Source organism: Venturia canescens, chromosome 3 (assembly GCF_019457755.1).
Source record: "Venturia canescens isolate UGA chromosome 3, ASM1945775v1, whole genome shotgun sequence".
NCBI classification, from domain to species: domain Eukaryota; kingdom Metazoa; phylum Arthropoda; class Insecta; order Hymenoptera; family Ichneumonidae; genus Venturia; species Venturia canescens.
The window spans coordinates 6,696,652-6,721,738 of NC_057423.1; the positions used below are offsets into that span (position 1 = coordinate 6,696,652).

At 40.7% G+C, this 25,087-nt stretch overlaps 1 protein-coding gene across 3 annotated transcripts in view; it reads left to right on the top strand.

The window, feature by feature from the left end:
- LOC122408234 (TOX high mobility group box family member 3-like) overlaps nucleotides 1-25,087 on the top strand; it is a 187,099-nt gene that overhangs the window by 158,904 nt on the left and 3,108 nt on the right. For 2 of the 3 annotated variants that reach the window (XM_043414899.1, XM_043414901.1), the window contains 8 exons: nucleotides 6,905-7,030; nucleotides 8,960-9,075; nucleotides 12,530-12,914; nucleotides 15,566-15,678; nucleotides 17,840-17,975; nucleotides 22,018-22,413; nucleotides 23,167-23,256; nucleotides 24,675-24,916. In XM_043414899.1, the coding sequence (XP_043270834.1) occupies nucleotides 6,905-7,030; nucleotides 8,960-9,075; nucleotides 12,530-12,914; nucleotides 15,566-15,678; nucleotides 17,840-17,975; nucleotides 22,018-22,413; nucleotides 23,167-23,256; nucleotides 24,675-24,916 (1,604 nt within the window). The remainder of the gene's footprint in view (nucleotides 1-6,904; nucleotides 7,031-8,959; nucleotides 9,076-12,529; nucleotides 12,915-15,565; nucleotides 15,679-17,839; nucleotides 17,976-22,017; nucleotides 22,414-23,166; nucleotides 23,257-24,674; nucleotides 24,917-25,087) is intronic. The other variant, XM_043414900.1, reaches the window with a different exon arrangement.

Here is a 25,087-nt window from a genome sequence, read left to right on the forward strand (position 1 = left end):
AAAATTCCTAATTTACTGAAATACAATATTCTCCCTCGACCGAGTCTTCTTAAGAAGCAGTCGAGGTCTATTGTTTCGTCTGTACTCGGCTCGATGCCTCGTACAATCGTAAACAAACGTCAGGCTGATTGCAAAAGCTTGCGGAGTCGTTTACCCGGGTCAGCGAGGGTGTGCGCATGGGAATAAGAATGAGGCAGAGAGCAAGGGGGAGACGAAGAAACGAGTGTGAAGGATGCTGACTACTTGGCGAGAGATGAAAGACTCGCCAGGAATTACTGAACGCGGGAGATTCAGGGGTGAAGATGAGGGCGCCAGGGGTAACGTGTAATTTCCCACAATTCTCGGCACGCCATTACCCAGCCATAAAGCTACAATAGCCCGATGCTTTGGTTTAACGGGTTTTCAAGGAGACAACTACACAGCTACCAACACATCGAACACGAGAATTGAACTTTCTTCTATTCTATCCTCACATGTGCATACTTCTCTGTGCACGTGGATATAAATATACAGAGTAGTAAAAGCGAAGTAACATCGAGAATGGCTAAAGTGCAAAACGATCGTGCAAACTATCCGGTTATTTGTGAAGTTAAATGAAAAGAAAGGAAACAAAATGAAACAGCGGTTATATCGGAGAAGGAGGAGGAGGAGCTAGGAAAAAACGCTAAAAGCCTCGTGAGAGGAAAAAAAATACTTTAAACGTAGTAACGTCAGTAGTATCTCACTCCATCTCGGCTAAAAATAGAGTAGAAATTTTATGAAGAGTCGAATGAAAGTTATTACGAACGATCTCTCTGGTGCTGCTGCTGAATCTTTCGAATAATACCGCGATGCCGCGCGGCTTCGAATTCATTTTGGTTTATTTTTCGTTCAATGGCACGGGGGAGACGGGAGGAAAAGTACCGGGGAAAAAATGGAGTCTCGAAGACGAGGGGAAGGCCACGCTTTGCTATTATTTGTTGAGCAGCTTATCGCATCGGGAATAAATGACAAGGCGGCATCGAGCGGCGATCTTTCAAAAGGTTTGAGTAGAAACAAAATAAAAGTAGCCGAGTATCGAGACTGGCCGATAAACACTCGCTCGACTCACGAGATTCTACTTGTTGGTTGAATCCGTAACTCGATTCGGCAACGCGTTGATAGACAGTGCTGCCCCATCGGCTGGCGAGCGCCCGTGAAATAAAGCGAACGAAAGAATCCCGCGCGGACATGAGCCAAGAAGATAAACCCTGAAAAGTATTGAATCGAGGAGGAAGAGAACAAACGAAATAGAAACTGGAGCCCAGGGAGGATTAGACGGGAGAAGTGCTGAGAGAAATTTTCCATTGAAGGTGAGAAATAAAAATAGAAGTTGGAAGAGCCACGAGGAGGAGAACGCAGGGGCTAGCGGGCCTGGGAAATTGGAGCCCAGCGACTGGGAAAAGGGAGGCAGGAGGGAAACCATCTAAATAATATTTCCTCAGCGAAGTAAGTTGGCTGAGAGGAGAGGCAGAGAGCACAAGTTTTAACGAGATGGAGGAACGAGTTTAGTTTTGCGGTTGTCGAGAGAAAAATGACGTCTCTTGCCAACCCGATACACTCTCGTGCGCCAGGTTTTTCTTACTCAACTTTTGTGTCCCCCAAACTCGAGTCTTCAGACTGTTTCTCTTCCTCCTTCTCCCCTCATTACGCATATACCTATATCCATGGAACGTACGCTCCTTTATTCACAAAAAAGCAGCGATAACACATCAAGAGCTTGAATGGACGTTGTAGTTATCAGGAAGTTTCCTGCTGTTGGATGTGCCCGCACGAAAAATGAAAAAGCAGTGCTTTTAGTTTCTCACGCTCGTGCGCGCGCGGCCGCCTCCTCCTCGCGTTCTTGGGCATGTTGGCACAAATTAATTTGCCGCGCACTCCCCATCCTGTATTCCCTGATAACGATAATGGCCCACACTCTCTGCGATGTTTTATGCCCCGCACATAAATACATGTGTAATTGCCCAACTGTGTGTCCACATTATTTTTGTCTATGCACGTATGTGTGAGGCTGTCCTGTCTTTGTATTTATGGATTTATACGTTTATGCATGTATAGTTATGCTCGAAGTTGTGTATAATTGTTCGCGAGTCTCTGGCGAGGCTCTAAAAGACGAGGAATCTTAACATCAGCGTCATTCTGAGCACAGGGATGAAGGTCTTCTCGTTATAGCTCCTCGATAAGAGATTTCCTTCTCCCCCACCGTCAGTGGGGGATCTTAACGAGGGTTTTGTGTTATAGACTCGACGTATAATGATAATATAATTCTTGTTATACGAGGGAAAACTAAAAGAGAGAAAGAGAGGAGGGAGCCACACCCGGCAAGGGATTCCAACTTGTATTTGCGAGGTTTATGTGTCCCTTCTTCGACTCCGAATTGCCTTGCAGCTTCCTATACTTATTAGTACAATATTCCACGAGTCTCCTCGAGATCCCTGTCTCGTTCTCTTTCTGTCCTCGTGTGCCTTAATATTTTGTCGCGGCAGCGAGAAAATGAGGGAAAACCCGATGGAAAAGAGACGAGGAAACGGAAGAAAGTGGCAAGAAATACGATAACGTTCGAAATCCTCTTAGCACAGCTGTAAGACACCTTTTGTCACTGCCTCTAAACGTTATCTCGCTTCAAGCAACGAACCAGATGTCGTTTGGGTTCCCTCGAACTTTTCCCAAATTGCCACAATACTTGTCTTACTCTTTCTCCATTCCCCCCTCCCCTTTATCTTATTTCTCTTTTCTCGATTCTTTTCATCCTTATAAAACCTCAACACGCTGTTGCCCCCCCTCAAATCATCGAAGCTTTCATTTCGCAGTTACGCTTTCCCGAAATCGTTACAACCGAGCAATAAGCATTTGCTCGTACATCGCGAAATCGAGTCCCGAAATTAGGTCATGATTCAACAAACAAAGTAACTATGAAGTTTGATTTACAGACGTTCGGGTGTGCGTGAAAGCAACAGAAAACTGTAAATCTGCCCCGCTCTCATTATCATTTCTTACCATAAATTTTGATGACCTTTTTTCCAACGCCCATAATTCAATGACGCATTTGTCGAGATACTTCGCCCGCCCTGCTTCCCTCGCCCAATTTTCCACTGCTGTCGGAAGGCCGTGGTTGTTTTTTTTTCTCCGCTCTTTATCAGACGCTTGCGCAAAAGAATTCCAACGATATCCACCCATCAGAAGGTGCTCAACGCGGTGCGCTTCGCGATAAGGCTCGCAGATGATTTGTACCCGAGATTTATGAGCCGGGCGCGCACCCACGAGGCGCGTTTGTATCACTCGTGACTCACCGCTGCGTCTGCCAACAGCGAGTTTGCTACAAGCGCGCGAATACACTCAAAAGTAAAATGTTCCTTTTGATTCGTCAGGTAAAACTCGATCGATCGAGCGTGTCTACGCTCTTCGTAAATTATAAATATCGAGAGTACTGTAATGAAAAGAAAATGGATATAAAAAAGCTGGCACTTTGCTTGGGGAGATGAGAAAACGCGTCCATTAATTATCGCCTCGTACCGCGAACGCTATTCGCACTGTTTGTTCTCGCAGCTCGCATTATTATGCCTAATATGAAAGTACGTAAGTTTCGATGTGATGCGCGTGCTTATTTATAGACCCACGTATGTAAGTAGATATCTCGGGGTGGGGAATCAAACAATGGAAACATAAATTCCTTGATGATTGTTCATCCATTGAATGTGGAGACGCGAGTTATAGCGCGATTACGATCGAGTCATCGCGAAATTATTTAATCGTCTCGTACAATGAGATCTCTCTTGTCTCTTTCGCTCCTGCTCGCTCGATTCGAGTTGCTCCATCCACACGTATTCCGCGCCCGTCTTATTTCGACTATTCGCATCTTAATGTACGGGGGAAAGAAAAGTAAGAGAAAGAGAGAAGCTACGATCGAGGATGGCTGTAGCAGAATGCAAATCGGTCTGGTTGCTCGTCACAATATTCATCGGAATTTAGCATCGCTGAGAGCAGAGGAGAGACGTTGTTATTGGCACAAAGATTTAAAATGCTGAGCACCAAATAAATTGGCTGCCCACGAGAGAGAGAGAGAGGGAGAGCTTTTCTCTCAAAAGTTTCCTCTCCGTAGAATGCTCCTTTTTGACCTGCTCGTATGAAAGCCACGTTTGTGGTAGTTACGACAATGTTAGTAGTGGATCGAAAAGAGCGAGAGCGGAAAGAGCCACGCGGAGAAGAGAGGGAACGCGTCGATCAATAGGTTAACCTCCCCCGGTTTTCCTTCAAAGGAAAATTCCTGATGCTATTAAATCCAATTTAAAAAACTTTTATTTCCTCTTCACTCTTCTATATCGTACATCACCTCAGCCCCCTTCCTCCCTCGACCCTCCTACCTCTCCTGACTTTCCTCTATATCACCGCTGGCACACAACCTCGCGAGCAACGCGGATCGATGTTGCTCCGGGCTTCTACAACAAAATTATTTTCTCCTCCTTCACTCACGACCCCCGCTTACCTCCTCCACGAAATAGCTCACTCTCTCTCTCTCTCTCTCTCTCTCTCTCTTTTGCTCTTGGCTCTTTGAACGGCGAGAAAATCGCACAGGCATATATAACAGGATCGGACCGGGGACTACTCGGAATAAATTGTTAAAAGGATTTTCAACAATATATCTATCATACGCGTCGGTGAACTCGCGAGAGGGGCTCTCTCAACTTTTTGCTTCTTTCACTGCTTTTATGTGTTCCTTTCTTTTCTATTTTTGTCCCTTCCTCCCCTTCTCTCTCTTCCTTTTGCTGTCGCTGTCGTTCTGTCCCTTTCTCCCTTTGTCCCTACCAATGTGCTCTCCCCTTCCCCCTCGTCTTATCGTGTATCTGGAGAATCTAAACGTCTCTTACCCTCGGATTTCGTTCCCTTTTTTTTCATTCCTACAAGCTTCTAATCTCTCACATTTTCTCCTCCGCTCCCGCAGCACTGCATTTGATTGCTTATCATTTTTTTCTTCATCTTTGACGTATCCTAACACGAGCTCGTATTGATTCTGGACGAGGGTCAAATGCAAGCCGGAAACAAGCTGCAATTGGGATCTTCACATCTTTTTCGTCACTTCTTTCCACTTGGGAATTCCATTATTATTTGAATAAACTTTATTCCAACTTGGAGTAACGTCAGTTATCTTGAAATTGTCTTGAAAATAAGCTTAAAACAACGAATTCCACTTCCCAAACGCTGGAGTCAAAGAATTTTTCTCGTTTAATGAAGCACTTTCAGCCAACCGACGTTTCGGTCGAAAATAATTTTATTTGTCGTACCGCAATTCCGTTTTTTTCAGCTATTAATATTGATCAGAAAAAACGAAGGTCGAGTATGTACGTGAGTGAGATCGAGAGAGCGTTGGTTGTAAAATATTTCGTAATTATTGCCACACAAAGCGTTTGATCATGATAGAAATCCCGTACACTATGAACGGCGCGCTATCTCAAAATTGATAATTACAAAGTGATAGGTGAATTTCGTAGTTGAGCCGAGTTCCATCGAACAATATTGAGGAGTGCACGGAGCTGCGGAATTGTTCTCGTCGTAGAATAACACGATGAGGCACGTCTTTGAAATTTAGCTCGCTTATACTTTTCACGAAGTTCATTATCGGAGTACAATGTGTCCAATTAACGAATGGGAAATGAAGAGAGAGAGAGAGAGAGAGAGAGAGGGAAAAAAGACTGAACACTGCTCCGATTCGCAGACATCGTTTCAGCGAATAATTGGAGACTGCGATTTTTCCGGTGTTGTTATTTCGTTCGTTCTCCCATTCCCATAAATCCATCTTTGGATTGCCGCGGTAGAGTTGCTTGATTTTAGGAAAGATTTTGTTCTTCCGAGTCACGAAGGTTTACGATCATGAAGGTTTGGTCATTAAGACAAATCCGAGATCGGAATCACCAGTTTTTATTTAATTCTTCCATATTTTTTTTTCTTTTTTTTTTTTATTTTCCTTTTTTTTCGTTGAAACTTATGTACGCTCCGGCTCCGAGGTGTACGAGCCGGTAATTAGGTACACCGCAGATTGGATCTGCGACGTATTAAGTTTTCTAGGCGCGCACACGCGCACACACACATACACACACACACACTTAGACTCGCGGATGTGTTCGTTAAATCTTTCGGAAGATCACTCAAGTTGAATAATTGCGTATTACAGGTTAATAAGTAAGAAACATGCGATGAAAAGTCTGCAATATTCATCATCCGGTATAAGACTGACGTCACGAAAGCAGCGAATAACTTCATTGTATGATTATTAGGTGACTGGATTTGAGCGATGCATTGTTCTCTCGTTACAAGCGTGTTGCAAAAAATCTTTGAGAAGCAAGAAAAAAGCGGTTATTTCACGTGAAAAACGCGAAGGTCTTGGGAGGATAATAATAATTTGTTGAAAAACGTTGGTGCGTTCCGAATACCTGCTTGTTTTGTCACTCCGGTGTGTTTGTGTGCACCATTAAATCGTAATTAGGGGAATTAGGAACGGGCCATGCCAACTTGAATGACACGAGTACTATCGGGACAGAAATAAAGTCGACGATGCTCAGATTTGAACGTTGAAATATCTCGCTCACGAAATACAAGGGCGAACGAAATTGAGCAATGAGTCCTATTTGGCCTACTTTGATTATAATTATCTTGATTGTCAGATAAAAACGTTGATTCGAGATGTTAATCAATCGAGGTTCATAGCGACGTGCCAAGACTTTATTGACTCAGCTTTGCGTCACGAAAATGTGTAATAATTAATGGAACCAGGCCGAAAATTCTCTGATGAAACTGTTGATACTCATCGAGCATAATCGAGTTGTCGATCTGTCCAATTTCTACGTTTAAAACCGTCAACTAATTACCCTGCTTATTTATTGTTATGTTGCAGACATTTCACACGCCGAGCTTTGGCGACGAAGACTTCGACATTCCGGCCATACATCCTCACCAGCATCAACAACACCAACAGCATCACCAACAGCAACAACATGATCTTCACACTTACCAGTCTCAGGTAAGATTTTACCAAGTAGCAAGTGCTCCTCGCACTTGCAACATCTTTTTCAATCTTCTTCTTTTATTCGTTTATAGTTTTCCTTCTTCTTTCCTCTCATCTTTAACGATCGTTCGAATATTCTCGCTCCTCAATCTCCTTGACCTCCTTCATTCATCTCGATTGTTCTTCGTAATATGCAATTACGAAACTCAATGTGTAATAGGTCAGATCATTAGAGAGAATATTGAGGGAAAAAGCCTCTTGAGGACGTCTCGCGTAGCTCGAAAAACCGAAAGAGTGAGAGAGAACAAAAAAATACAAAAAGCAAGTTGCATATAATGCAGCTGAGGAACGCGGAAGTCGTTAAATCGTCTCGATACAACCCACGGATTCGTTTGTGACCTCGCTGTCAAGCGGGCGGAACCATTCATTATACCAATGGATATTAAAGAATTAAAAAGATTTCAGAGGAGCAAGCTGTATCAAGGATTTATAGGAGGAATATGAAAAACGCTTGGAAAGCCATAAAATTTGCATATTTTTTGCATGCGCCAACTTCGTTGTACTTGAAAGGGGCTGGAAGGTTGGAGGGGGGGGAGAAAATAAAAAAAATTAACGTATTCACCGACTCGCTTCGTGAATGTGTTCCTCGAAGTCGCGCGATCGCTATTTTTTCCGTATATTATTCAATTTCTCGAGAGATATTCTGAAGAAAAATGTGAAAATGTTCGTTTTTCAAATGGCTATGTTAATCGAGAAGCATATTGAAGTGCCAGCACAACCATCCAATTTCAGGCTTTTGAATGACGCGTGTACAGAATATTCAAGCGGCACTTTGGGAAAATATTTTTTTCGTAATTTCACTATTTCCTGTCACACATTTTTCGTGCTCTCATTTACTTTATTTTTCTTTTCTCCTGCTACGCATACGAGCTACAAATAAATCTCTATTGAAATTTTTATGATATTACGAGCACAATAAGTATACATGAGGACGTTGAAAAAAAAAACGAAATTCCACAGTTGTGTGTTGACTGCTCACTCATTCTACTTGCTGCATCATTCTCAAAGAGTTGTACCGTGAAAAATGACTGGGAAAAAAATGGAAAAGTCCATCTCTTAGGCATGCAAGACAATTCGTCCGGGACGCGTCTCCGTCGATCTTCGTCATATTCGCTCACTCTTTTTCCACTTTGTTCAACCGAATTTAACTTTTCTACTCGGTATTCTCCTGCCTCTTTCTCCCTCCCTCCCTCTCTCTCTCTCTCTCTCTCTCTCTCTCTCTCTCTCTCTCGCTCGCTCGTTTATACTTGAGCCTCTTGAAATTTCTTTCTCTCTGCGATATTCTGCTTGTCTTGCGCATTGTTTTTTTTCCTCCCTCAACGTCGAGGCTGTGTTCCCCCGTCTATTTGCTCTTGTCAATCGGCAATCTCGTCTGATCCGCCAATATTAAATCCCACGGTATTTTCATTCGTACGGAAATTCGTTGAAATTTTTCGTATACACGTACAAATAGAGTTCCCCCCCCCCCCCCCCCCCCCGGCCCCCTATTTTATTTTCATTTTTTTATTTCGCTTCTTCCTTTATTTTTCGGATGATTGACGACCACCGGAAAAGTATCGTCGACATGACAATTCCATTTTTCATTCGTTCTGAATTTTTGTTAGGATAAATACTGAGTTTTATGAAATCCGTTATGAATTCTTGCAATATTCGCTACACATTCCATCGCAGTCGGGGGGGAGGAGCTATACATCGACTGTAATAAATCATAGTTCCTTCTGACTTGAACTCGAATCCACCGAAATCCATCACAACCTCGAACAATATTATCCCCGTTAAACCGGCTTTATTTCGGTACTGTAATATTGATATTTCCGTAAAGTATTTCGAAGAGAATATCATCCCGAAATAATATCACGGACGCATATTAATTTATGTTTCTAGATGATGCAGAATGCAGGCATGCAACATTCTCCCGATGGGCTTAATTTAGATTCTGGCGGATATCAACAGCCCATTTATTTGCAACAAGAACATCCGATGCAGCCGATCAACGTCAGGTGAGTGTGTTTTCTCGATCAATTTCATTCAATCTTCTCTGCTATTCTTGTCTCTTAACGATTTTTACATTGAACGTTATCTCGTGAGTCTTTTGAAAGTCTCTGCACCTTTTCCCGATCGAGAGAAACTGACAGCAGAAGCCTGAATACTGAACGTCGTAACGCAATTCCATTATCCATCGAATGATACTTTTAAATTGATTTTATTCCCATGCACGATTGCTCTATAGTGATTGAGCTCATCGTAAGAAAGACCCGAGGCGAACTCTCCCTCATTCACGTGCCATCATTCCATTACGATCCTCGCGTTTGTAACGGTAATCCGCGACAAGAATGTAACGACGTCAAACTAAATGTCTTGCCTGTATCAAGTGATTTCTTTATATTACTTCGCGCGCGGAGAATTTTATGTGCGTTATTTGTCACGAGTACACAAGGCTGCGACAAAAGATTCACAAATTGTTTTTCCTGCCTCCCGAGATGACTGTGGTTTTCGCAGGGGTAACGCACACTCGCAGACTCCGATGTGCGCCCCTCCCGCTCTTCCCTCCCCTCGTTTTTCATGCGCTTTTTTAATCCCCCTTTTCACTCGCTCTCCATGTGTATGAATTCTCTCGATTATATCATATCAATCTGTTTCTTTCTCTCCCTCCCTCTCTCTCTCTCGGAAAGATCCACCGCAGATTAGAAGAGCGCTAAGGAAAAGCGCAAGACGGAACAAAGGAAGATTAATGAGCGGATTCATTCGCCCTCCCTCCCTTCCCTATCCTCTTTTGTGGCTTCGGTGGAATCTCTATTTTACTATTGTTCTCCGGGCGTGTTACCGCCAATAACCCCCCCGCCCTTTCCCTCCTCCCTCTCGCCTATACGTACTCAAATTTCTATAAGCTATGGGAATGGATATTTCCAAGCATATATAACACGTTTATAATACCCAAAGACACATGGGAAGCGCGGGGATAAATGTACAAATGCATTCGTATGTGTACAGGCCTCTCAAAAAACGTCCATACCAGGGACGATGTTTCTCTCCATTCACGTACGCCCAAACATTTGATCATCCCTCGTTCCCATTCGTCTCTTTTTCAACCTCGTATTTCTCTCACGTTCTTTATCTCAAAGAATTCATCATCAATCAAGAAAAGTTCGATCCGCGAGATTTTGGACGTTTCTTCTTTAAACGGATCTCCCGTTTTCTCTGCTTTTCTTTCTATTTGCTCTCCCCCTTTTTTCACTCGGTCGTTTCTTCGTCTCGCGATCGAGCACGAAAAATATCGCGGAAGTTTAGTCTCTGGTCCCGAGGCAAGTTATATACCGGGGAGTAAAACAACGTGAAATGTTCTTTTATTGAATTTGTTTTCTAAACACGCACTTACAACTACTGAAATGAATGCTGAAAGGGAGATAGAAATGACGGAGCGATCGGTCAACGAGATTTTTAGAGTGATTTTTGTTACTTGGTCAGTCAAAATTGAGACTCAATTAATGGGGGACAGTTTTATTATCGAGTGTGTTTGGCCTTGTTTACAACACCCGCTTACTTTGTCGTCCGGGGAAGGGCTAAAAACACGTCGCTTCGGACTCATTATCCGCACGACAAGCGTCGACCGATTTGCCGGTTGCGTGCATCACCGACAACAAACACTTTGCCCTCATCCTCAATTCTCCGCTCCTTTCTCTCTCCCCTCCTGCTCCTCTCTCTTTCTTCCTTTTCATCTCCTCTTCTCTCGCTTTTCTCTTCTACTCTCCTTTCCTTTTGTTTTCACCTTGTATTCTTGTGCGAACGATTTTCTCATTGCTGCTCGTTATCGTTTCCTTTTTTCCTCCTCGTTCGTTCATACCCTTTTTTCCTTCCTTCCTTCCTTCTCATTTTGCCTCGTTTTTTCTTGTCTCTCCTTTTAAACCTTTGTCCCCCTTTGCCCTTTCTTCATTCCCGCGTAACCGAGACACTAGACTCGTTTAGCCACTTTCGTGTGTCACATAAATTAGAGCCAATTAGACTCCCCGGGGCTGGCAATACGTGTTGAGTCATTGGATAGATTCGATCTGCCCTCGCACGTTTCGCGTCAAACTTGCACTCTCGGAAAGGTACTTACGAACCTTTGAAGCATTCATCGGGAAAACGCCTCATTCTTTCATATCTCCAGTCGTTACTCGACCTTTTTTATCCTTTTCTCATACGGATTTCGAGAAAATCCCTCCAACTAACGATCCGCGCTCCGTTCTCAATTCCGAGTTCGCTTATCGAGCCTCAAAGTCGTTACTCAATCGGCAAAAGAAGAAAACACTAATTGGGAAAACATCCGAAGACTTTTATCTCGTTCATTTTTTCCGTTTTGCATCCCCCTCAATGCTCACGCACGTAAATCATTTCGGGTACGCGAAACCTGTTATTTTGTTCGATCTTAAACGCTCTGTCGCGAATAAATCGAAAGAGAAAGGTAAAAACTTACGGGGTTGTTGTCGCTACTTTTCGGTCATTTATCTCGGTTTTTTATTTTTTTGTTTTTTGACGCACTCACGACAGGGGTATATACGCGCGGGAGTTTCGGTCGCGAATGTCTCGGGGAAAAGGTGATGCGGGATGGGTGAAAGGCCCCGCGGGCAATTCGCGCGTTCCTCTCGATTCCGTAGGGACCCCGTGGACAGGGAGCGGGGGGGTAAACGTGGAAGAGGAGCTCCGGTGATGTAGAGTGGGCCGTAAATCCTCTAACGCTGACGCAGCTACGGCTATATCTCAAAAGTTATCCAATTTGTGTTAAAATAGCATTCAGCCGGGTTTCAAGGGGCAGCGACGGGGAAGGGGAAGAGAGGGGGCGGGAGGAGCAGGAACTCGACCTCTCGTACCAGGACTAAACTATAGCGCGTCTATGCTCCTCTTTCTCCACTCGCCTTTTGATTTTCTCTTCCATTCTTCTGCTCCTCACTCCCCGCCTCTCGTCTCCGACCACGAATGTATGACATACCACCGAGAATCTGGCCAACCTTCCATCATCCGCGAACTTAGCAATTCAGCCTTTTTAATCAAGCCACAAATGTATGCAAATTGTGCATCAAAAGATAATTGATAATTATTATTTATCAAGAGTTGCCTCGACTTTATAATGATTCTGGGGAATTTTGGCTTCGTGGTTATTTATTGGGATGAAGAACGGTTGGGGGGTGCTTCAATTTTGTATGGAAAAAGGTGCATAACCGTTTTATTCGGTTTCATTGAATTTTCAAATGTTGCCCAAGTCTTGTTCTTTCTGTTTTTCTCTCGATCAATCTCCAACGTGGACATTTCGCCCCGAAATTCTGTCGATCAAGGTCAATATAAGAACGCCGACTACCAGAATTTCGTTTATTTTCCATGAGCGATAAATTTATTGTTTATTCAAATGGAAAAACGATTTTTCTGACATCATTTGGTCCCCTCGACTTGAAATTTGTGGATGCTTTTTTTGCGTTACAGTCCTGCGTACACAAGCCCCCAAGGATCGTACTCGTCGATCAACTCGACAGGCCAACAACACGGCGGTCAACAGTTGCTGCTCCTCCAACAACACTCGCAGCATCAACAGCAGGCCCAGCAACAGCAACAACAGCAACAGCAACAACAGCAGGCTCAACAACACCAGCAACAAGTTCACATGCAACAGCAACAACACATGCAGTACATGCACTCCCAGCAACAACAACAGCTCCACTCCCAACAACAGCAGCAACAGCAACAGCACGTACAATACCGAAGTCCAACGGGTGGCAGTCCACCGGCTATGCAACCGAATGCCATTCCTGAAAATAATAATACGACAACCAGCGAGGACAGCGATGACAGCACCCCGCACTCGGGAATGGTAAGAATTTGTTTTGATACTGTTTTTTCAATTGGGCCAAAAAATATTCCATTTTATCACGAATCAGAAATTGTATTGGGGTTTTGTAGAGCGCATTGAGGAATGAGAAATTTCAAAAAGCTTTCTTGTAAGAAATATTACGTTGTGAAAAAATTGTCAACACTCGACAGCTTGTTCTACGATTTTTTCAGAGAAGCATTTTTCATTTTCTTCGTTATTCCAGGTTGAACAGCACATAAAAATTTACACAAACTTTTGTTTGCTTTATCACATGCAGGTCAAATCACTCGTCAGAACATTGAAAAGACTCGCTTCGTAGAAAAAAAAAACCTTTCAGAAGGAACGAGAGAAAAAGATTCTCATCGCTTTTCATTGACTCACTTTCCACAAAACCAGCATGGAAACCGGTTTTACGCAAGCTTCTCTTATACCGTGTATAATAACGTGTAAAATAGAAAGGAATTCGAACTAGAAAAATCGGTATCGAGTTTTGCGGATTAACCGACAATGTAACGCAATCATTGAAACGAATGATGAATTTACTCTACGTAATGCAACTGCGTATACGATCGTAGAGACAAACAACAAATATGAGATTGAGTGAAATGAGGTCGCGAGCACAAAATTACTGGCTTCGAATGATAAAAATAATAGCCTCTTGTATTATTAAGCCAGGATCATTCGGTAGCGAGGAAAAAACCATCGATCACAATGCTAATGGAAAAAAAAAAAAATATATACATTTCGAGCATATGGTGCATAGAATGATTGAAATGCCACGTTTTCTAATTTAAATTAAGTGCTGTGGATGAGGCACGAATTTTTCGATCTTCATCTCTTACCAATACTGAAATTGTGCTCTCGTATTAATATTTCCATACAAATCCAATCAGGATGACCTTGATTCACGTACTTTGATTATCGAACGTGGTTAAATTATGGCAAAAATTAACATATTTAACGATGGCTACGAAGGAACGAGAAAGAACAGAGAGCGTTTCGTAGTGGCGAGGAGAATCAGTGCTGCTGATTGGACGAAATCGTTTCAATTACAGAGACCCCACATTTATGGATTACCCACGCAACACGTAATGATTCGATGAGGCGTAATGAAGGTTGTGACCTTATACTCGTAATGTATCCCCAAGAAGTGCGTGCCTCGATGCGTCGCCACATTTAAAATTTGCTATCTCTCATTCGCTCAGTCGTAAAGGAATTTATGCCGAAACGATATCGTATTCGTATTTTTCAGTTTTCGAATTTCATTTACTCCAGGATAAATCCTCTGATTGATCAACTTGGACTCTGGCTGCTAGCATATACTCGATTGACTTTCGTCCTGGTACAGGCCACTCTCGGCAAATTAGGTTGTGGCTCATTGTATACGCGAGAAAAAAGTGGGAGTGAAGCTTCGACTATTTTGTTTGATGGGCTTTCATTTCTTCTCGCTTACTCTCTATCTCCCTCTTCTTCTCTCGTCATATATTTATTTTTCTAATTTCCTGCGCTAGTGTATCCCACCGCGACTTCTAATCGTAAAATTTTTCGCCGACTTTCCACTTCTTTTATTGTTCATAAAAAAAATATGGAAGTAATCATGAGAATGTGAAAAAGAGAAGTGAAGTATGAGATGGAACGGTGAAAAAAAAAGCGATTATGCTAATATATTGCTGGAAATAAGCTTTCTTTCTCCGGTGCCCCGCACTCTTTCTCTATAATTTTCTCTGCAGTCTTATCTTCGATCAATCTCTCTAGCACCCCGGTCTTCTTCGGTGAGTGTGTTAGTTGGTACATCGTACCTGAAATTGGTTCATAGAGCCAGCAGAAATATAATATCATCACGATTCCACCACTCTAATTCTATATCGCAAAGTTATGGTAATTCGAGTGACGAGAGAGAGGATAAATCGAGTAATGCTTGGCGCGACTTGAGGGGGGAGAGCCAGGACAGGAGAAACGAACTGAAAAAAATATAAGTGAAAAAAGAAAAAAAAAATGAAATAAGTATATGAAAAAGTTGTGGTGAATCGTGCAGAAGGAGAATGAACAGTCGAGTCGTGTTCTGTCCTGGTCGAATGATGGATGCTCGCCGAGAGATCGAGGTCGAAACGTGTCGAGAACTCTCATTTCATTATACAGATATATCAATGCCACATCTCGAAACGACAGAATGTAGTAAGATTCTTGAAACGAAGCTGTGTCTCTAAGGGCACGGGTCTCAGGCACGGTTGAACCTTTTTTTCTTTTTGCTTCATTAAAAAAGGATAATTTAATGCAGATTTCGTATGGGACGTCAAATAGAAAATTTTATCACGTTGCACATTGAAATATTTGAATGCTGTTCAATCTTGTGACAACTCAATTATTCTTCATGGCTCAATAGAATTGTATTTCACTCGATTTTAATAATTTTTTTTTTTTTTTTTTTTATCGTCAATTGCCCGTAGAATACACTTTTTAACAATACTACGTTTATAAATAATATTAAACGTACAAAAAAATGCAAAAATTTATGGGCTTAAATTGCATCAAGTAGAACGATTTCTACGAGAGTAAAACGCGGTGGTGTGGCCACAAATTTTTTTTGCTAAACTTAGAAAATTACAGTACCACTTACTTAGCTTAGTTTTTATGATTTTATTTTATTTCAGTTGGCAGGCATTAAGCGGCCATCCCCGGAGCCAGCAGACACCGTTAACAAGAATCAAAAGAAACCGAAGGCACAGAAGAAAAAGAAGAAGAGAGATCCGAACGAACCGCAAAAGTGAGTATTCATTATCGTGGAATAAAAATATCTGAAATATAATCTCCATAAATTATTAATATTTACCATCGAATACAGCAATTTTAAATAAAATAAACGCATCAGCGAATGCATACTTTGAAGTAGAAATTAAAACAATAATTTTATTGTTTATTCGAAACAATATATTTATTTACATTTGTGTGTGTATGTATTGCTGATGAATGAATTATTCAACTATGTCTAACGATGCTTTATTCGTAAAATAATTTTAATAGAAGAGAAATCAAGGGAGGGCGAGAGGTTGCGAGGATGAGAGAGAGGGAGAGTGAGAGATGGGAAACATTCTATTGTTTCGATTTAATGGAGTTACCGGGGCGAGGGAGAATTCTCTCCAAGTTATTACTCTTGTGAATTGGCAATTACCGTTATTGTTGCAAACCCGTAAATGTAGGACATGGGTCCAGCTGCAGGAACAAGCGAGCGCATTACTATCGTGGAAATAGCTCCTATATACTACTACCAATTCTCTCTCTTGCTCTCTGCCTCTCTCCTTTCCTCTGTTTCTCATATCTATATCTACGTATACATACAAATATAAATATACGTTGGACTCCCAAGCGAGAATGCAGAATTTCGAAACTATTCCATTCCTCTGCGTACACACATACACTCACACACACACACACACACGCGCACACACACCGTATACACAAGATTTTTCGTGTCAAATAAGCAATTAATTGCGAATGAAGTATTTTACTCTTGATCGTATTGAGCTACACATTATTCGATATTTTTCGAAATGAATATTTTTCCTGTTTATTTGGACATAAAAAAAGCAGCCGATCGATATTGTTCGAAGGTTGGGCAATTGACATTTATTCAATTACGTTTCGGTACATCAATTTTGTAACGAAAGCTTATGGAGCAGAAACTTTCATTCTCTTTTTTCTTTATTTTTTTTCGAATAGTCTATTTTCATGGATTTTTCGTGATCGTATAAACTACGAATTAGATTGAACTCAACGGAATATGTACAAAAGACTTTTACCAACTGGTAGAGAATAATCGACGTTTTGTTGAATCTAGACGCAAACCTGTTTTGTTGCTGCCAGTAAACATCATTTCAATGTACAATCTCAATGAAAATTGACACGAGAAACGATAGAGAATTGATAAAAATAGTAAGGAACTCGAAGTGAGGTATGGACGGGAATGAATGGATTGGCTATTTGGATCAAAAGCTTTGATGATTAAATACCATTCTCTTGTTTTTGGTTCGTGATAGGTGAGTGTAAAAGAGATTCGTGAAACGAGATATCGGAATGTCAATGGAAAAGGTCAACATAGTACGCGTATCGCGTTCGATCGGACTCGTCCGATCTATTTTTCGTTCTCTCGTTTCTTCCATTATCATTTTTTTCTGTTTCATTATTGCCCCGTCATTAATCACTCTTTCATTCGTTTTCGTAATTTTTTTGTCTCTCTCTCTCTCTCTCTCTCTCTTCCTTTTTCATTTTGTACGTGAGAACAGAAAAACGAATTATGAAAAAAGTTGCTCGGTCATTCAGGCGTGAGTCATTTTCGCTTGGTACAATGAGAATTTTTATCTTGACGATGAGACAATTGTTTCGTGCCATGAATATATATTGAGAGAGAAATAAAAAAAAAAAGAAAGAACGAAGAGGGAAAAGCGTTTTTCCTGGGACAAAGAGAGAAGCGAAGGGGTGCTAAGAGAAGGAGGCAAAAAGTCAATGAACGAGAATCGGAGCACTGCGAGGTTAATAAACGTCGTTGCTTCGCCGATAGAGCTTTGAGGCGAAGAATAAAAAGAGAAGAAGAGCACGAAAGAAAGAAAGAAAGAACGAGAAAAACATATTAAATGCCAGTTGCGATAAGGCGCGCACGAAGCATTTTGCGTTTATTTGCTTCCAGCTATAACTGCATGTGGTTGAGATCGATGAAGGGAACAAACATATCGAGTTATGTATCTGCAAACGCAGTTTGTAAACACTCGAGTATGGTTTATATCACTCGAATAAATAAATGCGGAATTTCCACATGAAATCTCTGCTGGCTAATGGAAAAACGTTCTGGAGCCATGAAAACTAATTGACAATGGCCAATCAAAGAAATTTATGAATTTTTTCAACATATATTCGTTTCCTTATCTTTACAGACCAGTCTCGGCTTACGCGCTCTTCTTCAGGGACACTCAAGCAGCCATCAAGGGACAAAATCCTAATGCGAGCTTTGGCGAAGTATCGAAAATCGTAGCCTCGATGTGGGACGCTCTCGACACTGAACACAAAAACGTAAGGAAACCATTCATTTATGAACTATACTTGCAGCTCGTTAAGTCATTTTTCAATAATTATTATTTCACTTATAACACGATCATCGTCTTCACAACTGTTGGATAACATCTCGAGGAAAGCCTTAAATCGGATTTAAATCTAATTATAAACCCGAGTACGTATTCAATTAGTTGACAAAGATTCGATTATCGTGATCGTGGGGATTATCTCCCCGTGCATAAGACGAGAGGGTGAGGGGGGGGGGGGGGAGGCATCCTCTCGGTTATTCAATCCAGCTGTTTCAATCAAAATCCTAACAAAGCGATTGTCAGTAATCCATTTAGTCTTTTAGCCTTAATTGATTTTATTTCACTCATTTGTTCATACGCTCTCATGAATTCAGACTTGGACGATTATTACTTTGCTCGTAATTGAACAAAATCCTTGATCAATTACGACCTTCTCATTCACTTCGGATCCCGAAATCCTTGAGAATGTTTTTGTCTCACTTTTTATTCATTCCTATATGAAAAAGTTACCGGTTTTTACATCTTCCTCGTCATAAGGAAAAGCGAGCTTATTTCATTTAATTTTCTTGCATAATAAAATGTTCATTAAAAAAACAATTGCTTTTTTCCAGTAGTAAACACTGTTTTTTTTTTTTTTCTCGTAATATTATAAAACTATCATTATTTTATGAGCTTAGAAGGAAAACTCGTGGAAAGTTTTCCAAAGAACAATGTCGGGCATTCTTAACGTATAATCGATAATAATGTACGACCTCGAAATTTTAAAAACGTCGTATAAAATCCGGCTGCCAGTGGGGCAGGAAAAAAATGATTTCATGGCTTTCTCGACGCTGGTAAATCCGCGATAAAATATTCGGAATGCATAGCCACTAAAAGTGAGAATGTTTAATGTACTCGAGACGAAACATTATAGTTTGCGATATAAAACGAGTGAAAATCGTGAGGAACGAAGGCGATAATAACTTTAGCCATTAATAATTGGTAATTAGATCTGGTGGAGTTACGATCGATCGTATAAACTTTGGTGGAGTATTTCACGTGTGGATGCAACAACGCGTTTGTATGCGTACACCTGAGCATATGATTATTCATTTGTCGTCGATGTGTGTACGCGCACGTTTCAACCATAGTTAGCGATAAGTTGACTGCTTCAGACTACTCTCCTCGCTCTCGTTTTGACAAACTTTCTGCCTTATACGACATATAAATGCTCTAATAATAACAAAAACTCTTCCAATTAATTTATCCATTGATTCGTCACACTGTTTGAATAAAATATCACGACGTAATAACGCGCCAAATTGCTACGGTTGATTTAAGAAAATTAATTGGACCAGACTCTCATTTGTTTTTTCCTACTGGCCTCTCTCCCCCACCGCGCTCTTTCTATACCTAACGAAAGAATCATTTTTCTCCTTCCATCACGTTTTTCAAGTTTTTTAAATCCTGAATCGCGTCGGTAGCAATCTCGATTTCATATAAATTCGCGTGCCTGGCAAATTATCGGAGGGATAGACCGCGAGGGCAAGATAGTTGGGGCCAATGGAGGGACGAAGGCGGCTGAGTAATTTCCAAGTGGTGTGTATACTCCGAAACTCAAATTTAACTGTGTTGTATGTAGAGACTGCGGCAATGTGTGTGTGTGTATCTGTGTGTGTGAGAGAGAGAGAGAGAAATATAGAACTCAAGCTCGTAACTGTAGATGGAATCTTGATTAAATTCACCGTTTCAGTTATTCCGAGGGGGGCGTGTGAGGGAGGTTGCACGGGAGAGGGAAGTTTGTGTATCCGGGCGGAATTCTCGACTCGCGTTGATATCCCTCACAAAAAGTGGACGAAAATCTTGGGAATACAAAATAACAAGTAAACTGAACGTGCTTCGTGTGTACAACGCTTGATAAAAATTTCGAAGAATCTTAAATTTTTCAAAAAACGTTGCACCATACGTCGAATATTTTCGTTTTCAATTGCCAACTGCCGGTATTTCATCTGGAATGAATTGTTGGAATTTTATGGCAAAAACAATTCGTCAAAAAACTTGACAAATTTTGAAACACTTGGAATCTTTAGTTCATTTTTTTTCTTCGCGTTGAAAAAATCCTTCGGATTTTACGAGCACATGATTTTCCATCATTTATTTTATTCCCTTCAGCTCTTTCATTTTATTCATTATACCACGGAGAGATAGCTAGTTAAGGGTGAGATAAAAGTCGCTCTGTAATCAACGATCAATTTCCGGTCCCTCGAGAAACGATGCCTTGTTCTCGTATAACCGACATTTGTCAAGATCGCTATGAGGATAACGAAAAACTCGTCTTTCGTCCGGTTCTACGGGTTTATCTGGAGCTTTTCTTTCCTCTAGATTTTTTCTCGCTCTCGCCCTCCCCCCTTTTCTCCCTTCCTTCCCCTCATCTCCGCCTTTCTTCCGTTCTCCTCGTTCCCTTTTTTTTCTCTTAAAAACGTCGTTTGATCGTGGTTCATGGGTGAGGCTCTCGTAATAATTCACCAGTAGATAAAGCAAGTGAGATAGAATAAATGGAAAACGGAAAAAAAGAGTAAGAAAATAGAGAAAAGAAGAAATGAATAGGAATAAAACGACAAGATTCGGTCTATCAGCCATCGTTAAGTATTTTCGAAATTATGGCAGCGTTTCCGGATCAACAATGTGACGTATTGCATGTTTTATTCAAAGCATTCGTTACCTTCGCAACGCTGATCACATTCTTCGACTTGCCCCTCTTTAAAAGTTGTCTTTAGTCGTCCTATTATTTCCCTTGGTCGTCATCCAGCTCGTACAATCATTATTTTATCCTCGTATTTTTACGCACTCTTATTTCTTTCATTTCATTTTATATTATTTTATTTTTTTGCAATTCGCGAAGCATTAAAAATTCGCAACGGAAAATAATAAGCATCTTTCTGGCAGTCACTAATTTTTCAATAGAAACAGATTCTGCAACTATGTTGACTGATAATTATTGTCATTTGTTCAACATTCAATTTCAAATTGCGAATTATTGGAAATTCTGGAATTACTAGTGGAACAGAATATGAAGAACGAACTTGATCGATTTCTGAAATTTTGAAACTATGTTCAACGTCAGCTCAAGATAATGATGAATTTGACGATCCGCATGCACCGTAAAACATATTCGAAGACTATGTACGCGAGAGTGATTTACAAGAAATATTAATGATTTGGTGCTGAATGGAGTGTTTAATTTCAACGGAAACCAAGCCTACGACAATGCTCCTAAAGCTTTTTCTCTCTTCGGTTCTTGTCTTGTTGTATTATAAAAAATAAAAAAGTGAGAGTGATGAGAAAAAGATGAACAAGGGGAAACTCAGGGCTGTCATTGTACATGAGAGTAAAAGGTAGAGAGGGATATATATATAAACTATAGAGCTCTTTGGAGTCACACAGCCGAGTAATGTGTATGCAGTTCCACTCGAGTTATTTCATTGCAGTCAAACTCTCTTTCTCTCTTTCTTTATTTCTGTACTTCCTTCCTTTCTGCCCTCTTCGTTCCTCCAGGTCTTTTCCACCCTGTCAAATCCCATTCTCCTCATTTTGTTGCTCCTCCAAACCATCCTCGACACTCGTGCTTGCTGGAACCTTCGTTCGTTATTACGATAAATATACACGCTACATTCGTATTCTTGCCAACGAAGAATGCGTTTACTCAAGCATGTGGAGAAACGTGGTGGAAGGGAGACGACCGAGTGCTTATCATTCTTTCTATAATCGGAGCATTGCCATTATTTTTATCTTTATTTATTTTTTCATCATCGTGTAACAGGATGTCGTGGAATAATATACATTGTAATTTAAGATCTCAGCTTTCTCTGAACAACTTTTACGTTCAGTTGCTCACGATGTTGTTTCATGATCGATTGTTGCCCGGAATATTTGACTCTCTTCCTGTCGGTCGTTGAACAGCGATCGTTCGATCAATGCGTTGAACGACGAGGAGGAATGAAAAGGTATAAAAAGTAGGTACAATGGAAAAATAATTATTGCGTTGTTTCCAGGTTTATAAGAAGAAAACCGAAGCTGCGAAGAAGGAATACTTGAAGGCTCTTGCGGCGTACAGGGCTTCGGTAGTCAGTAAGGGAACACCCGAGAGTGAACATCAACCGCCAGCTCCGGTACAGCAACAACAGCAGCAACAACAACAGGCTCAAACGCAACAACAGCAGCAGCAACAACCCCAACAAGTTCAATACGGAGCATACAGCGCATATCCAGGCAATCCTGGTCCGAGCAACGTCGCCTATCAAGTCTACAGTCCACAACCCCAACCACCTTCACCCCAACAACATCAGCAGCATCACCAACAACATCCTCAGCAACAACAAATGACCATCAAAAAGTCGCCTCATCATCTCGCCGGAATGCAGGCTAATGTTCAACAAAACCAACAACAGGTGGAAACTCAATTTGATGTTTTTTAACAATATTTATTTACTAAAAGCTCTGCAAGTTGCGAATAGCTCGGGACAACTCCTAACTCACTTTCAACTATCTCTTCGTATACAATTCAATTTATTCGTTAATTCACTAGAGTTTAGCCTCGTGAGTCAAAGTTCAGTGAACGCTGAAAACAGAGTTCAACTATTCGCTACAGAATCTATGTTGCCTCACACATTTTTCTGACGAAAATATTTCAAAAATTTGTGTTGAAAAAAAAAAAAAAAAAATAACAAGTTCGCAGTGTAGTCAACCTCGAGAGCTTCAATGTTCTTCGGTCATACGTGTCATGTATTTTATCGTCAAGACAGTTAATCGGGCATATTCGAAACTAAAATCTAAATAAATATGGAAATACTCGACATTGCGATAACTATTTTAATGTAAATTATTCGCTTCGAAAAGATATTTAAATTATGCAGGTATCACCAACCAAGAATAGTTAAAAATATTGCAAAAAATGTTTTGGCAAAACGCACAGTTGCAACGAACGCGACTGCGAATACTAAATTTTTTAGAGTCTGTAACGTCGAGTGTTTAAATATATACCATTGAGAGAATTACATTTATAACTCGGTGAAAAAACAAGCGTAGTTTATGAGCTGAGTGGAGAAAGAGGTGAAAAAGATGTCTGAAGAATAAGCAATAACATAAATGTCGTGTTTCGTTATTTCTTTTTTTTTTGTTATTTTTATTTTTCATTTCTTCAGGGTATGATGGGTAATCCAATGGCGCCACCTCACATGACGCAGCAACAGCACATGCAGCAACAAGTATCTCAGCAGCAATATATGCAGCAGGTCAGTGAACTTGCCCTTCGACCACCTAAATGACCGACGAGGAGAAATGAGGGAGAGAGAAAGAGAAAACTCGTGCGAGTGGTATAGACAAAACACGAAGTCTGGCTCTTCTCCCTCGCCTCACCCTTTCCTACTACAAGCTTGTCCCCTCGTTTCTTTTTCCTTTGTTTCAAGTCGTCACTCACGGCACACATAATAGAAGAAACAAAAATCCCATGCACATGAAATAAAACTGAGAATTCGAAGGAGAGGAACAGGGGATAATATATAAGAGTTACAGCCCATGAGATTGACTTGGGGGGAGCAAAAGAGAGAAAAATAGTTTGCATCGACTTGGAGATTGCGTCAAATTACCGGGCAATTTTTGCCTTCTACCGGGCATTAGTTAAAATGGCCTCTAATTATTATCTCTTGTGTCGTAACGCCACAACGATAACTGCAACTTCGGTCTTCTACGTTCGTAAATTAAAGCTTCGTTATAAAAACTCAAAAAATAAAAATAGAAATGAAAAATAAATGGTACAAACCATCCAGACTGAAAGAAAAGCGAAAGATTAGCAAAACTTCTAATTGAATATTTTGCATTTACGATCTCCCTCGAATCTCGGAAATTCTCGTTTCGATTTAAACTTTTGCTATACTCGTGCTGGATTCTCATTGGGTCATGAAAACTCAGACACATGTGTACCTCGACTCTAGCGGGCAAAAATGGCCGATACGAAGACTCTTAACAGCCCGAGCAAAGTATTTTCAATTGTTTGTTTGAATCCTACCCGAAGTTACTATCTCGTGAGTCAATTTAAATGGACGATAAGTTTTTCATCATTTTTATTCTATGGGGATACAAAATTCATACGAAACGGAAATATCATGTTTTTCACGTGCAACATAACCTCAAAGCAAAGACTTACCGTGTGCGCTCAGCGCGATACACATAAACGGTGTTTTCGAGTACATAAATTTCATGCGTGTTCATAGATCGGCTCGTTCGGAACTATATGTATTTCACGATTTTTCTTACAGTTTCGTTCAAAAGTTCCCATTCAGCGGGAAAAAATATGACGGTTTTTGTTCAATTTCAAGGTCATTAATATGCATTGTGCCTTTTTTGACGATTTGTAAAGAATTTGTGCTTTTTTAACATCGAGTGATTATCAATATTAGGCAAACCCAATATTTTCATAAAATTGTTCCAATAATCACTAAAACACTTGAGTAAAAGTTTTTAGGACATGAGTGGAGGTCAATTTATTTATAGTTGAGCTCGATATTTGATAGAAATAGAAAAATTGGCGAATTTATCTAAAAAAAATGTAGTGAAAATCCTTTGAAACGACAAATCATGAATAGTTCTTTGATTTTTTATTTTCTTTAGTTTTCATTGTGCGATTAAAACAGTAACTTCATTTTGCTTTCAGGTACCTCAACAACAAGTGCAACAAGTTCAAGTACAGCAACAAATAATGCACATGAGTCCGCCACGTGGTGATTCACTGTCGAGTCCACCTCCGGTAAGCGGTTCACAAGGTGGCTTGGGCGGTCAAATGCCCCAGTCAAATTCTTGCATTCGTCATGGTTGTCCAAATCCTGCTGTATCAAACAGCGAGTGGGAAGACGAGTATTGCAGCAATGAATGCGTGGTTAGCCACTGCAGGTTTGTGTGAGCATTCTTTTGGGTTTCTTACTTTTTTTATGAATAATTTAGAAATAAGAAAAAAGTGAAATATCAAAGAGGTTACCGGTAGAATGCAACAAAACACGTTCGATGTTTCAAATGCCAGCCAACTTTGTTCAAAAAATTAACCAATTTCAAGCAACAAACAATTATAAA